The 15,365-nt window shown below is 39.3% G+C and overlaps 1 protein-coding gene across 4 annotated transcripts in view; it reads right to left on the bottom strand.

The window, feature by feature from the left end:
- Nucleotides 1-15,365, bottom strand: part of GK (glycerol kinase) — a gene marked incomplete at its 3' end in the record, with an annotated part of 71,639 nt that overhangs the window by 24,743 nt on the left and 31,531 nt on the right. For all 4 annotated transcript variants that reach the window (XM_081115402.1, XM_081115401.1, XM_081115403.1 and 1 more), the window contains 5 exons: nucleotides 13,192-13,329; nucleotides 8,346-8,455; nucleotides 7,814-7,880; nucleotides 4,179-4,214; nucleotides 3,735-3,802 (listed from right to left, as the gene is read on the bottom strand). In XM_081115402.1, coding sequence (XP_080971528.1) covers nucleotides 3,735-3,802; nucleotides 4,179-4,214; nucleotides 7,814-7,880; nucleotides 8,346-8,455; nucleotides 13,192-13,329 — 419 coding nt within the window. The remainder of the gene's footprint in view (nucleotides 1-3,734; nucleotides 3,803-4,178; nucleotides 4,215-7,813; nucleotides 7,881-8,345; nucleotides 8,456-13,191; nucleotides 13,330-15,365) is intronic.

Genomic DNA, 15,365 nt, shown 5'->3' with positions numbered 1-15,365 from the left:
TCTCATTCTCAACCTCCATGATATTTTTCTAGTTTTTTTACACTATTGACCAAGCCTCCCTCTTAAATATCTCTACCCTGGATTTCCACATAAATGAATAACTACATTGTATTTTTTTTCCTGAATACTCTCTCTTTGTCTTACTTCTAAGTATCTCCTCTACCTGTGTATTTTTTTCTTGGTAATTTCATCTCTTCCTATTGTTTCAAAAAATCACTTCTAAACCGAGGAAATTCAAAATCTCTACTTCTATACTAAACTCATTCCACATTTCCATACTAAACTCATTCCACATTTCCAAATATGTGCAATATATAGCCTACCAGTATCACAAACATTTCCCAAACAGAAATTCCTCTACTTGGACCCATTCCTTACTTTGGCTAAGCCCAACTACTGGGACAGGTGACTAAATTCCATACTTCCTGTATTTTGTTCCTCTGGGGTGCCATGTACATTCACCTGCTACTCTTTGCTCTGTCCCCAACCTTCTTAGTCCTTGCCCTTCTTATGAGTATACCGTACTGGCCTTCTCCATGGCCTTTTTGCCTCTAGTGCAGTGGTTCTCAACCTTCCTAATGCCGAGACCCTTTAATACAGTTCCTCATGTTATGGTGACCCCCAATTTCATTGTTACAAACATAATTAAAGCATAGTGATTAATCACAAAAACAATATGTAATTATATATGTGTTTTCCGATGGTCTTAGGCGACCCCTGTGAAAGGGTCGTTCAATCCTCCAAAGGGGTCGCGACCCACAGGTTGAGAACCACTGCTCTAGTGTCTCCTCACTTCGACCTAGGACTGCCATATTATTAAGCAAACAGCTCTAGTCATCTCTCATCACCTTCAGTCATCACAAACCTTCAAAAAAGCCCCACTGCTGCCTGACCAGCATGGCTCAGTGGTTGAGCATCGACCTATGAACCAGGAGGTCAGGGTTCTATTCCTGGTCAGGGCACATGCCTGGGTGGCGGGCTTGATTCCGTGTGGGGCATTGCAGGAGGCAGACCATCAATAATTCTCTCTCATCATTGGTGCTTCTATATCTCCCTTTCCCTTCCTCTTTGAAATCAATAAAAATATATTTATTAAAAAAAAGAAACGCCCCATTGCCTATCAAGAAAAATGTCCTCAGGCTCTTTCCACCATCTTGGAGCCAGTGGAGGCTGCTGGGAACAGGACTTCTATAAGGACAAATATGTGTGGAAGGCTATGGTCCAAGGCCATTTTTTTCTGGCTATAATGGAGTCTCCGGAACCAGAGGGAGCACACAGATCTTCTTAAAATGGATGGTGTTTATACTTGAGATGAAACAGAATTCTATCTGGGCAAGAGAAGTGCTTATGTGTACTAAGCAAAGAGCAACACAGTGACTACTGGTGGCAAAGTGAACCAAACCAGAGTCATCAGGGGAAAGGTAATTTGTGCTCATGGAAACAGAGGCATGGTTCATGCCAAATTCTGAAGCAACCTTCCTGCTAAGGCCACTGGACACAGAATCCGTGTGATGCTGTCCCCCTCAAGGATTTCAACTTACTGAAAAGTAAATAAGTAAAATAGATGTGTTCTCTTGTTTAAAAATAGGGGAGAAAAAAACAAAACAAAAAAAACTCCTCAGTCTGGAATGTAGGGCTTCACAACATGATCCTGGCCTTATTTTCTACTACTTCTCAACCTGCATGTTCTGTAGTCTCTAAATAAAGTGTTCCATTTCCCCATTTTGTATTTTGTTCAGTGTTCCATGCACCTGCCAATATCGCCCATTCCTCAAAACATCTTATTGATAGATCCAGAGATGTAGAAGATGGAACAGACTGGAATCTTAGAGGGAAGGCGGGGGGGTGGGGTGGGAAGAGATAAACCAAAGAACTTGTATGCTTATATGCATAACCATGAACACAGACAATAGAGTGAAAGCCTGGGGTGGGGCTAGAAAGGGTCAATGGGGGGAAAATGGGGACAATGTAATACTTTGAACAATAAAGATTTTTAAAAAGATAGATGGTCCCATCAAAAACAAATAAAAAATAAAAACATCTTACTGATAACATAATCTTTTGTGAGTTTTCTCCCCTCCCTTTGGAACGCAACAGCCATACTTCAAAGTTTCTTATGCACTGAAGTTCTCATTTATAATATGATTAACTGTATATTTGTGTTCTTCCCCTGCCCCCAGGAAGAGAAATATGTGCCCAAAGATATTCTAATTTGCTATTCCCCTTTTCCAAACTGCAGTGGCTGCAGAGGTACTCAACTAGTTGTTCTTAGTTAAACATCATTTTCAGGGCTTGTCTGATAATGTTTAAGGGGGAGGGGAACAGGAAGAAGAAAACCAAGCAATTTTATTGGGTATTATGTTAAGTACTTGACAAAGGGAGATAGCATCTGATTTACTAGCATTAGTGTTCCTGTCACAGAGGAAAGAAGGGGTGTGTGTGTGGGGGGGGGGGGGGAGAAGAGCCCAGGTTTCTATCATTTTTCTTGACTCCTGATTCAGCTGCCTGAAACCCAGAATTCAAAGAATATGTTTCCAGACCCATGCTGATCAAGCCCAGGATATCATGACCTGCAAAGAATTTTCATTATTTCCCCTCCCCACCCCCAAAAACCTCTCACACTCTTGCATGAGGACTGCTGACACGCTAGACAACAAGAACATGTCATCTAAAATGTTAAACATTCCAGTAGTCACAAAAGACGAACTTAATCACTAAAGTTAAACATTGCCGCGAGATTTAGGAAATTCTCAAGAAAAGAACAATTAAATGTAGATAGTCTCTGGCCAGACCTATGGAAATCTTTATGACGCCGGGGACAATAAAGTGTAGAGAGTTAAGAGCCTGGCAAAGTCAAATCAGATGCATCTGGGTGCAACGATCGCTTCTGTCACTAACTAGCTTAACCTCTCGGAACATCTGTTTCCTCATCCTAAAGTGGGAGTAATCTTATTACTCTTAGATATGAGGCTTGTTGGAATCTATGTGTGTGAGTAGTAAGGAGATGACATCAGGAGAAAAATGCACCAAATCTCTACTTCTATCGTTCCTTCTGCCTCTTGTCAAAGGTAAAACTCCAGATAATGGAGAGAACGCAGTGCCAGGAGAATAGCATTGAAAGTTCCACAAAAATGTGACTTTCTGGTTATAGAGAGAAAGTCTAGGGCAGGAACAATGTTGAAAATTGTAGTTTAAAACATGGCTCTTCCTCGCCTCTGCTCAGACCTCCCTGCCAACCTCTCCAAAAGAGTCACGGACACTGTAAACCAAAATTTAGTTTCTGGATTGGAAATGAAATTGAATGTTATAAATTAAGGTCTTCACAAGCCTCACCAATGTGTTTACATAAGGCGCAGTATATTTTATTTGAAGGAGGTAAAGAAAAACAAATGGCCCTCAGTGGATAGAGTGTCGACCTGCGGACTGAAGGGTCCTGGGTTCGATTCCGACTCACGGCAAGTATCTTGGTTGTAACCAATCGATGTGTTTCTCTCACATCGATATTTCTCTCTGTCTTTCCCTTTCTTCCACTCTCTCTGAAAATCGATGGAAAAATATACTCGGGTGAGAATTAAAAAAAACAAAAACAACAAATGGCAAAAATTTACATATTCCTATTGGAATTCTTAAGCTATTAGTTTTCAGCTTGGATAAACATCAAAAGCTTTTCCTCATTCAAAGCACCAAAGGGAAAAACAAAACACCATTGGTTCCCAGGTCTGTTTCTTACTCACGTATTTTTGGCTTGGCCATCTCGGAAACACATTTGTCCCACCAATGCAGCAGACTGGTCCCCCAAACACTGAAAGTGTAAATGACAATAAAGGACACTAAGACAATATCATTAATTTCCTTTTTATAAGAGCCATAGAATTTATCTTTATTTTTTTATTTATCAAGGAATGAACTGATTTGTGCTTTTGCATTGCCTTCAGTTGGCCATTTTCTCATGTGTTAATACTCCTATGAGACAATAGGTATAGGAAGGGACCGTAAAAATTAATTTATTCAAAAGATTCTTGACCCACATGAGAACAAGAATTAGTTGATTTTGCTGCTCTTACTTCATTCTCACAGTTTAGGAAGGGGCAGATAGATTAAGATATTACAGGAAAGCCTTAAGAAGGAAGGGGTGAGGGTGGGGAGGCAGCAGGAAGATGTTAGGCAGTGAAACTTACCCCAGATATTGGCACACCTTCCAAGGCCCCAGCTTTCTATTAAAAATTTAAAAACGGATTATGAGTAAATCACAAACTGTTGGCTCTACTAACATAACTGCAATGGGAATGAACATGAACAGTGACATGCCAGAGCATGTGGGGCAGACAAGACAAAGCAAGTGTTTCAACTACATGAGTGGTTCAGAGATAGACATGAGACATAGTCCTAAAATGACAAGAGACACGGCATTGGAGAATGGACATGAAGCACTGGACTGAGACTCAGGAGACGTGGGCTCTACTCCTGGCTAGTTAGTATTAAGCCATTGAGCAGGCCGCTGAAACTTCTCTGTGCCTCGACTTATTTATCTACAAAATAGGGCCTGGGCTACATGAACACTGAAAATCATTAGCTCTTTGCTATTATCGCCATTACTAACAAAAGACTAACGCATTCTTTTAAATGAACATATTAATAGCTATGAAACCAGCACAGAACTTATTTATTTTGTATATGTGCTGCCGAAGCGAGCACTATTTATTTTGGAAGGCTGCATTTTACCAACACTGTTCAGGTATTGGGTATTACTTGTTCATAGCCAACATCATTCCTTTAAGTTTAGATAAGCAAGAGATAATTTATATCTTGAGCAGTGGTTTTTATTTTGATCAAGCATAGCCAGCATTCCAGGAATAAAAACAAGATTTAAATGGCTGACGCACTAACACAAAGCAATCTGTACTAGTATTAAGGAAAGGAATGTGTTCCCTGAGGTAGGTGTGATATAGTAGGAAGTGTACCAAACAAAAGCTTGGACTCACCCCTTAGTCTACCATTTGTAGGCCAGTTTCCTGGCCTCTGGGGAACCTTGGGCCCCCTATCTGTTAGAGTGAGGGTATGAACAGAAGCCACCTCATGTGGCTCTGATGATAAGGAAATAGCATAATATGTGGAAACCCTCTATAAGCATGTCAATCTCGTGGCCTACAGGCCACATGCGGCCCACAATGAATATTTTTGTGGCCCAGTCAATATAACGGTATGTAAGAAACGTTTTAATAAAAATTTCATAACTTAATTTTTATAATATCCTATTATACATAATTATTAATAACGAACTACAATGAATGATTACTGTAATCCTGTTGCATTCATTTCCCTTACGCGCCTTACACGCAGGCGCACCATTTCTCTCCACTAATACTAGCAGCGAATATTTTAGCAGGCAGTTGCCACATCATTAGTCTAGTACTAACTTTTTTGGTGTGCACAACAGGAAACACTTTGCTTTCGGAGAAGAAAAATAGGTTTATTTGCGTCACACTTATTAACTTGAGCAGTTATTCAGTGTCTGGTAAATTAATGTTCAAGAAAAAAATTATTAAAATGTTCCATTAGTTTATGTTAATGATGACTCATTTATTTCAGCTCTTTGTATTCAGCATGTCTCTACTGAAATAAACCTACGTTTCTATGAAAATTGAAGCTTTTGTTTTTTTTGCAGCCCACATAAACTTAAACCTTGTTTATCTGGCCCGTGTTAGCCTTTGAGTTTGACATGCTTGGTTTACAGACTAGAAAACATCCTCAGAGAGTGTATATTCTAGTTCTGCCATGCTTTCCTATTAATTCAAGACCTGCTATTTTTTATTTATTGAAGCTGGATATTAAATGAAGAGTAAATTTCATAAAAGGCTAAAAGTGAACCAGTAGGAAACCTAGAGGCTATATATCTTAATATATTTAAATAGTAAAAGAAGCTTTTGCTTATATTATTATCAAACTATTGCTTATATTATTATCAAACTACCAGCAGGATCTACTATGTGAGGTCAGGCAGAGAAAGAGTTCCTTTTTCTTCGCAGGGAGGTGTTTCTGGAAGATTTCTGGGAACATCCTCTGGTGAAGCATGCAGAAAAAGCGACAGTGCATTTCCAACTAACTGGTCTGAAAGGTTGGACAAGGTAGATGTTTAGGACATTTAAAAACCACATCTAATTTACCTATTACGCTAAAGCCAAAGCACATCACAACTGTACTTTGTAATGGAGGCCATCAGAATTTCTTATGCCAGGAAACTACCCATGTCTTTTACTTTGAAACATTACTTCCAGTCTTATGGAAAACTTAAAAACAAACAAATAAGATTGAAAATTTTTTAAAAATCTAAAGCTTGACTAGAGCTTATAATAATTTGAAGTCATGATTCTAGATATCTCTGCTTAGTAAATGGACTTCCGTTTGTTTAAAACTAAATGGAAGTGCACTGTATCTTTTCCGAATGAATGGGTAGAATAATTGGTGGGAAACCTACTCACCAGGCTATGAGAGATTTTCTATAGTCAGCAAAGGGGGAAAAAGGGGGACAGAAGCATAATATTTTAAATGCAAGAGAAAACTAGGCCAGTTAAACGTTTGTTTGTTTTTTCCAACCTTCCTCTGCAACGGTTTCTCAAGAATAATTTTTTCCCCACTGACTCAAGTCACTTTGTAGACAGCTATAAAAGCATCAAAGCATTTTTACTATAGACAAGCAGTGACTAATCCTTTAAAAAATGCACGTTGGCCCAACCTGCATGGCTCAGTGGTTGAGCATCGACCTATGAATCAGGAGGTCACCAGTTCAATTCCTGGTCAGGGTTGCGGCTCGATCCCCAGTGTGGGGCATGCAGGAGGCAGCTGATCAATGATTATCTCATCATTGATGTTTCTATTGCTCTCTCCCTCTCTGAAATCAATAAAATTTATATTTAAAAAACCGCATATTGCTGTAAAAGGCTTTTTATGAATGAAACATTTAAAAATTCTTGCTCAAGCTTTATCCAGAGCACTTATTCAACTCAATTATTATTAAAACTACAAAAAAGAGTTTCTAATATTTGTCATGTCTATTTTTTGCAATTTTTCTTAGATGTATTCTTAATTTTTAGCATAAATTCCAGATTTCTGTGTTCAAACATCAGTTCGAATCCTCCTAGAGCTTTTCATCCCTGATGTGTAATCAGAGATACTCAATGATGCTAAGCGCATTTTTTTTTGCTGAAACTACTTTTTCTCTGAGTTTCAATGAAAGCAAAAGGAAAAATGTCCATTATGGAACACAGTTTAATTAGCCATCACATATCAGAAACAGACTCTTTTTGCTTTCAGTTTCTTTGCTAAAGTTTTGCTTAGGCTGACAAAGAATGTAATCTAAAACATGGTTTGGCCATTAAAAGAGATTGTATACCTACTATATTTAAATAAAAAATAAATTGAAAAAGAAGAGATTCAAGAGAAAAAAAGACCACCACTAAAATGTGAAGAGACCTTCCTATAAATTAAAAGCAGACACCACAACTACTAAACAGTTATTTGGATTAAAAGAATAAAATAGATCAAATATTTCCATGCCACCCTCTGTAGTTAGAAGATCCCAGTAATACTTCAAAAGTATAATACTCAAAGAAAACCCAATACAAGTTTATAAAATATAAAATGAATTGGTAAGGAATTGATAATTTTCAGTTATAAAACCATTTAAATACTAAAATTTTAAGGTACGTACTACCCACGTTCAGAGAGAAGTCACAACCCTCAAACTATCAAATGTTACACAATTGACTTTTAAATTCTGAATAGTACAGTTTTGAAAATGGAAATTTATATTTACCATTAAGCCATAGATTTCAGAAGAACTCCGGACATTTGGAAGAATTTTCATTGGAATTTCAAAAAATCTGAAAGAAAAAAACAACAATAAGATAAGACTGGGTATTTAACACTGTTTTAAATAAATATCTGGAAACATTAATATGCATTTAAAGGTAAAAATGTAAGTAAAAATTAGTGACTGTATTTGAGTATAAAATGAAATACTAACAAATAAACCAGCAGAACATAGTTGCATGATTAGATATTTAACATTCTATTTTATCCAAGCCAATTAATAAAAAATAAAAAGTACACAGAAACCGAAGTACTTTTCTAAAAGAACCCAATCTTCCTTGGAGAATAATCAAGGCAATTACTTAATATGGCATGTTTATTGTACATGCAACAATAGTCTCTTTTAAAAGACTACACAGCAAGTCTATGGTACATGTTGTACTTGAAATACCAACATTGAAAGTTTAGTTGGAAAATAATAAGTTTATAAATATGTAACATGTTTGGAAAACTATCTTAGGGGAAAACACACTCACTCGCAGAGCTCTTTATCCCATTCCAAAGAATGAATGTTGAAAAGCATTGTCCTACTTGCATTTGTTACATCTGTACAGTGGACACCTCCATTGGTTCCTCCTGTCAGACACTAGACAGAATAAAAAGGACATGTTAAATTTGTACTTATCTGCAATTTAATTTACATTTTGTTAAGGGCCATAATCAGCAGCAGAGCATATAAAGCAGAATGACACATTTTAACTCCTTAATTTTCTAGTTTTCAGCAATGTCCAATAGAAATATAACGTGAGCTACATTTGTAATTTAAATTATTCTAGCAGCTACACTTAAAAAGCATAAACAGGTGAAATTAATTTTAATACTACATATTTTTAACCCAATATATCCAAATATCCTTTCAACATAAAAAAATTATTACTGAGACATTTTACCCCCCTTTTTAAAAAATATATTTTATTGATTTTTTACAGAGAGGAAGGGAGAGGGAGAATTAGAAACATCAATGAGAGAGAAACATCGATCAGCTGCCTCCTGCATACTCCCCACCAGGGTGTGTCCGCAACCAAAGTACATGCCCTTGACTGGAATTGAACCTGGGACCCTTGAGTCTGTAGGCCGATGCTCTATCTACTGAGCCAAACCAGTTAGGGCCCCTTTTTAAATTTTTATTTATTTTACTAGAGGCCCAATGCACGAAATTTGTGCAAAAGTAGGCCTTCCTCCCCCCTTGCTGCCGGCCCCAACCTCCCTCCAGCCACCAGCAGGAACTTGGGGCTCGGGCTTCCCTCGCAGCCCCAGCTTCATCCGGAAGGTTGTCCAGTCTAATTAGCATATTATGCTTTTATTATTATAGATTTTTTATTTTTTAAATATATTTTTATTGATTTCATCATAGAGGAAGAGAAAGGGAGAGAAAAACATCAATAATAAGAGAGAATCATTGATTGGCTGCCTCCTTACAGAATCAAGCTCAAAACCCAGGCATGTGCCCAGATCCGGAATTGAACTGGGACCTCTTGGTTCATAGGCAGATGCTCAACCACTGAACCACACCAGCTGGGCATATGTTACCCTTTTTTGGATACTAACTCTTTGAAATCCAATGTGTATTTTACACTCACAGCACATCTCAATTCAGACTAGCCACATTTCAGGGCAAGTGGCTACCATATTAGCACAGTACTAGTTAATTGATAAAAAAAAATCAGTTTTGTCTTCACCCATTTATCTTTGGAAAATGCAGTGTCTTACTAAATCTGGCAAAGTGAAATACATTGAAATGTCTGCCTCTTCAGGATCTGACTAAACCCTGTGCTGCTGCTATTCTTTTTGGTTTGTTTTGGAACAATTCTCATCAGGCTGTGCTTGCACTGATACAACCACATATCTTGAAGGTTTTAAACTCAAATGTTAATACCCTTGGCCTGGAATGGAAAGCACTGATGCTTTATTATTTTTCTTAGTTTTTAAAAATGATTGTAAATGTTTATCATTATTATTATTATTATTATTATTATTATTATTATTATTGACTAGAGGCCCAGTGCACATAATTCATGCACGGGGGGGGGGGTGGATTCCTTCAGCCCAGTCTGCACCCACTCCAATTGGGGACCCCTCAGGGGATCGGGCTTAAACCGGCAGTCAGACACCCCTCTCACAATCCGGGACCGCTGGCTCTTAACCACTCACCTGCCTGCCTGCCTGATTGCCCCTAACCCCTCTGCCTGCCTGCTTGATTGCCCCTAACCCAGCCGTGGGCAAACTACGGCCCATGGGCCGGATCCGGCCCATTTGAAATGAATAAAACTAAAAAAAAAAAAAAAGACCGTACCCTTCTATGTAATGATGTTTACTTTGAATTTATATTAGTTCACACAAACACTCCATCCATGCTTTTGTTCCGGCCCTCCAGTCCAGTTTAAGAACCCATTGTGGCCCTCAAGTCAAAAAGTTTGCCCACCCCTGCCCTAACCCCTCTGCCTGCCTGCCTGCCTGATTGCCCCTAACTGCCTCTGCCTGCCTGCCTGATCATTCCTAACTGCTCTCCCCTGCTGGCCTCTCACCCTCAACTGCCTCTGCCTGCCTGATCTCGCCACCAACTGCCCTACCCTGCTGGCCTGATCTCGCCCCTAACTGCCCTCCTCTGCCAGCCTGATCTTGCTCCCAATGGCCCTCCCCTGCAGGCCTGATCTCACCCCCAACTACCCTCCTTTACCGGCCAATTTGGTTCCGATTGGTCAGTTTCAGTGCCAGTCAGCATCAAAAGCTCCGCCTCCTAGGAAGCCATTGGCTCCTTATATTCACCAGATTTGGTTCTGATTGGTCAGTTTCTATGCCAGTCAGCATCTCTGGGCCTATCAACTTGGGGCCTGATCAGAAAGGTGGGGCTGATCAGCAGCCTGGTTGGAGGCCTGGAGAGAAATGGAGGTATGGTTGTTGGCCAGGATGGGAGAGAAAGAGGCAAGTTCTGATCAATGGCTGCCACAGAGGCTACAGATCAGACCCTGACCCTTTCTCTGCAGGCCCCACTCCGGGCCTGATCTGCAGCCCCCTAGGCAGTCAGTGCTGGGTCCAGGCACTCGCAGCAGCCCCAGTTGGTGCTGGGTTGCCATGGCAAGCCAGCACTGACTTCCAGTCTGGTTGAGCCAGCAGTCGTTAGGACCCTGGCTCTTTATTATATAGATGCTTTCTTTTATGTGGAAGCAATGAGGTAAGAAAGGAATAATAGCCCTAGCTTGTTTGGCTCAGTGAATAGAGCATCAGCCTGTGGACTGAAGGGTCCCAGGTTAGATTCTGGTCACGGGCACATGCCCAGGTTGGGGGCTCGATCCCCAGTGGGGGCATGCAGGAGGCAGTCAATTAATGGTTCTCTCTCATCATTGATGCTTTTCTCTCTCCCTCTCCCAAATCAATAAAAATATATTTTTAAAAAAGGAATAATAGACTCTAGCCAGTTTGGCTGGCTCAGTGGTTAGAGTGTCAGCCCCCGGACTGAAGTGTCTCTGGTTTGATTGCAGTTGCAGGCTTGATCTCTGGCCCTGGTGGGGGCACATGCAGGAAGCAACCAACTGATGTGTCTCTCCCCCTCCTTTCCACTCTCTCTAAAAAGTAATGGAAAAATGTCGAGTGAGGATTAACGCCCCCCCCAAAAATAAATAAATAAATAAAAAGAGAAAGAAAAGAATAAAAGTGGAGAAAGACATCACGGTGGGGGATATGCTTCCTTAAGTGCCCTGCAGTTCCCAGTTCCCAAATTGTGCCTTACTCTGCTTCCAGGCCATTGTCAAACTGTCAGAACTATTTCAACTGTGACTGACACATGTGAAAACTGCTGGCCATGAGCACAAAGCATATCCTGCTAACACAGGGTGTGTGTGTGTGTGTGTGTGTGTGTGTGTAAAGTGATCTTTCGAACAGTGTAGTGGTTTTCAAGACCAGCTGTGAGGATCTGGCTAGTATGAATAAGGACAATATTCCCTTGAAGCTCCCTGAACATTGAAAAATACTGAAGTGGCCCTAGCTGGTTTGGCTCAGTAGTTGGAGCATCAGCCCTTGGACTCAAGGGTCTGGGTTTCAATTCTAGCCAAGGGAACGTAGCTTGGTGGCAGGTTCGATCCCTGGCCCCAATTGGGGGGCGTGTGGGGGATGTTTTTCTCTCTCTCTGTCTCTCCCCCTCCCTCCCAGTCTGTCTAAAGTCAATGGAGGAAAAATATCTTCAGGAGGATTAAAAATATACTGAATTTTTATTTATTTTTTTGTGTTAATCCTCACCCGGGGATATTTTTCCATTGATTTTTCGGGAGAGTGGAGGAGAGAGGGGAAAGACAGAGAGAAACATTGATGTGAGAGAATCACATTGATGGGTTGCCTCCTGCAGAAGCCCTGACCAGGGCCTGGACTGCGGAGGAGCTTGCAACCAAGGTATGTGCCCTTGACTGGAATCGAACCCGGGACCCTTCAGTCCCCAGGCCAATGTTCTATACACTGAACAAACTGGCTAGGGAATACTGAAGTATTTACAAATAAAATTGTATGTCTGGGATTTACTTTACAATTATTTTACAATTACCTGTGGGGGAAAGAATATGTGAATATAATTGAAACAAGACTGGCCATAGCTGGCTTACTGTTGTAGAGGTTTGTTATACTATTCCTTCTACTTTATGGTATATTTGAAAATACTTATAATAATAAAAATGAGAGAGAACGAGAGAGAGAGATCATGTACTTTAAAGATATATCTGGAAAATGTTTGTAATGTTAGCTTCTATTTATCCATGTTCAGCTTAGGCAAAAAGATTATATATCAGAAATTTCCACTATGATTTTTCATATTACCACTTACTTAAATAAAAGACAGACAGCTGTGTAACGTTGAAAGCAAATGATAAAAGACAGAGAGAAACATTGATGTGAGAGAATCACATTGATGGGTTGCCTCCTGCAGAAGCCCTGACCAGGGCCTGGACAAATCCCAGACATAGGCGTTATATTATGTTAAATAATTATTTCTTCTAAGAAGTGCCTAGTGGAAAACTTTATGATAGACAAGAGAAAAAGGATACCTAAATTACTGATTACTAATTACCTAAATTACTTATTCTAAAGATAACAGATGAGATGTTTGGGTAATCATCCTCCATTTTTACTGATATAACGCAAGGGGGGGGCGGGAGATGAAGTAGGCAAAAATGCCTCTTGAATGAAGGCTGAAATGTTTTGCTATTTCTTCAGTGACTTTTCTGAATAATGCTGACAACAGAAAAGTTTGAACTCTTAGGAGAAAACAGATAGTAGGCAAGGCAGTTTAAAAAAAAGGTCTTTAAAATTTTTTCCATACATGCATCTATTTAAACATACCCAAATGAGCCATGAATCAATAGTCCCAAAAAGAGCTCTATCTTCTTCAACAGCCCTTTGAACTTCTTTCACATTGTCGAGAAGCCAACGAACTTTCACAGCACTGAAGTAAGTGCTAAGTGGAAGGCCTGTCTTGGACTAAAAGAATTGCAAATTAAATCCATAACAGTTTAAAATAAAATGAAACAAAACACCAAACCCAAAACCCCCACAAATCACAAAATATTCAGTTGCCCTAAATAGGCAACTCCATGCATGGTGTTATGGCACAGGAAAGCATACTCATGAACAAAGGTCAGAGTGATACATTTGCAGTTCAAAGAGCATCCACGTAGCAAGGTAAAGAAAAAATGAAATAATACGACACCCTGTAATCTAGACTTTTGTGATGACTTAGTATTAACCTAGTCCAAAGCTCTGCTTTTTATTTTATATTCCTTGAAAGTGATCTTTAATCTATTGGTAATCATAGGGTACTGTATATCATAGGGTACTGTATATCAAATTATAAACTAATTACCAAAACCAGAAAAATTTGTTCTAAAACACAGGACTTCATATTATGCTTATGTATATATTTGTATATTATAAATATATATTTACACACATTCATATTCAAATAATAGAGTATAAAATTAGTGGAGAATAAAGTAGAGCTCAAAGACACACAGATTAAAGCAAAACAGAGCTGCTCTATGGAAGGAAGTAGTTGCCTAGATTAGCGAATAAATTAAACAAAGGGAGGGTGACTCCAATAAAGGTTAAAGTGTAATAATAAAACACATATGGCTTAATCTTGAGAATGGATCACGTCCAACTCTTATTTTTGTTTGCATATTAAATACCAAAATTTTTATTAGTGGTTAAGAAAATACACACATCAAAATAATGCCAACTATCTTTTCCCTCCCCATCCAGGTCTTCTCATTCATCACCCAACTACAAAAAGTGATATTTTTTCCTTCTTATCTCCTATGGGTATGTTTGGTAAGGAAATTCAAATCAAAGGATTTAATACTTTAATGCAACCTGTAAGTTAAGAATCCTAACTTAGGGCTTCTAGCTTCCTTAGAAAAAAATAGATAAATGATCAAACATTATGAAAAGAAATAATTTATGGGATTATTCTCCCACAAAACTAAAACCAATAAGGGGTGTGCAGGTACTATGCATTATCTCATTTTCATTACATAGGTAGAAAGTGTAAAAATTGCCTAAAATAGCATTAGAGAGAAAAACATGCATCCCTGGGAGCAAAATGTAGCTGGATATAAGGGTGAAGATTGGACAGGGTGAGAAAGAGAACAAAATAGAAAATGGTAAGGGTATATTCAGGAGTAGCCAGAAGTTATTTGGGTGGGTGGGGGCAGAGAATGGTTTGTTAAACTGCTGTAATTAATAGAATTTTTAAAAACTTTTATTTTTATTGTTGACACTATTACAGATATCCCCATTTCCCCTCTCTTTGCCCACCTCCACCCATCTTTCCCTCACCCGCCTTTCCCTCTGGCCATTACCACACTGTGATCTGTGTCTATGGGCTATGCATATGTTCTTTCTCTAATCCCTTCATCTTCTTTAATCCGGTCCCCCCCCCCCCCGCCACCCCCTGAGAGCTGTCAGTCCGTTCCATGCATCCTGTAATTAATAGGATTCGAACATCAGTTTCAAAACCAAGAACCACAGGAAGTTGTCATAAGGAAAAATATAAAGGGGATAAATAAAAAACAGAACTTCCTTTTGAATACTAGGGGAATTTGATCTTGACCTTGCTAACAAATTGCCTGTTTCAAAAATTCTCTCTCCCTTCAGTTACCTGAAGAGAGATCAACATAAGGACTGGAAACTAGGCAATTTTTTATTAGCCATATTCATATGAAGAGAGTGGAAGTGTTCAATAAAGGGGTCAATAGCCCAGCTGGTGTGGCTCAGTGATTGAGATACGACCCATGAACCAAGAGGTCACCAGTTTGATTCCCTGTCAGGGCACATGCCTGGGTTTTGTGCTTAATCCCCAATAAGGGGTATGCAGGAGGCAGCCTATCGATGTTTCTATTGCTCTATTCCTCTCCCTTCCTTTCTCTCTAAAAATCAATTAAAAAATATTTAGCTTAAAAAAAGGTCAATAAAATGGCCCTGGCCAGTGTGGTTCAGTTGGTTGGAGCTTTGTCCAG

The sequence above is a fragment of the Myotis nattereri genome, assembly GCF_964212035.1.
Source record: "Myotis nattereri genome assembly, chromosome: X".
In the NCBI taxonomy this organism is placed as follows: Eukaryota; Metazoa; Chordata; class Mammalia; order Chiroptera; family Vespertilionidae; genus Myotis; species Myotis nattereri.
This window is presented reverse-complemented; position numbering and strand designations above follow the sequence as displayed.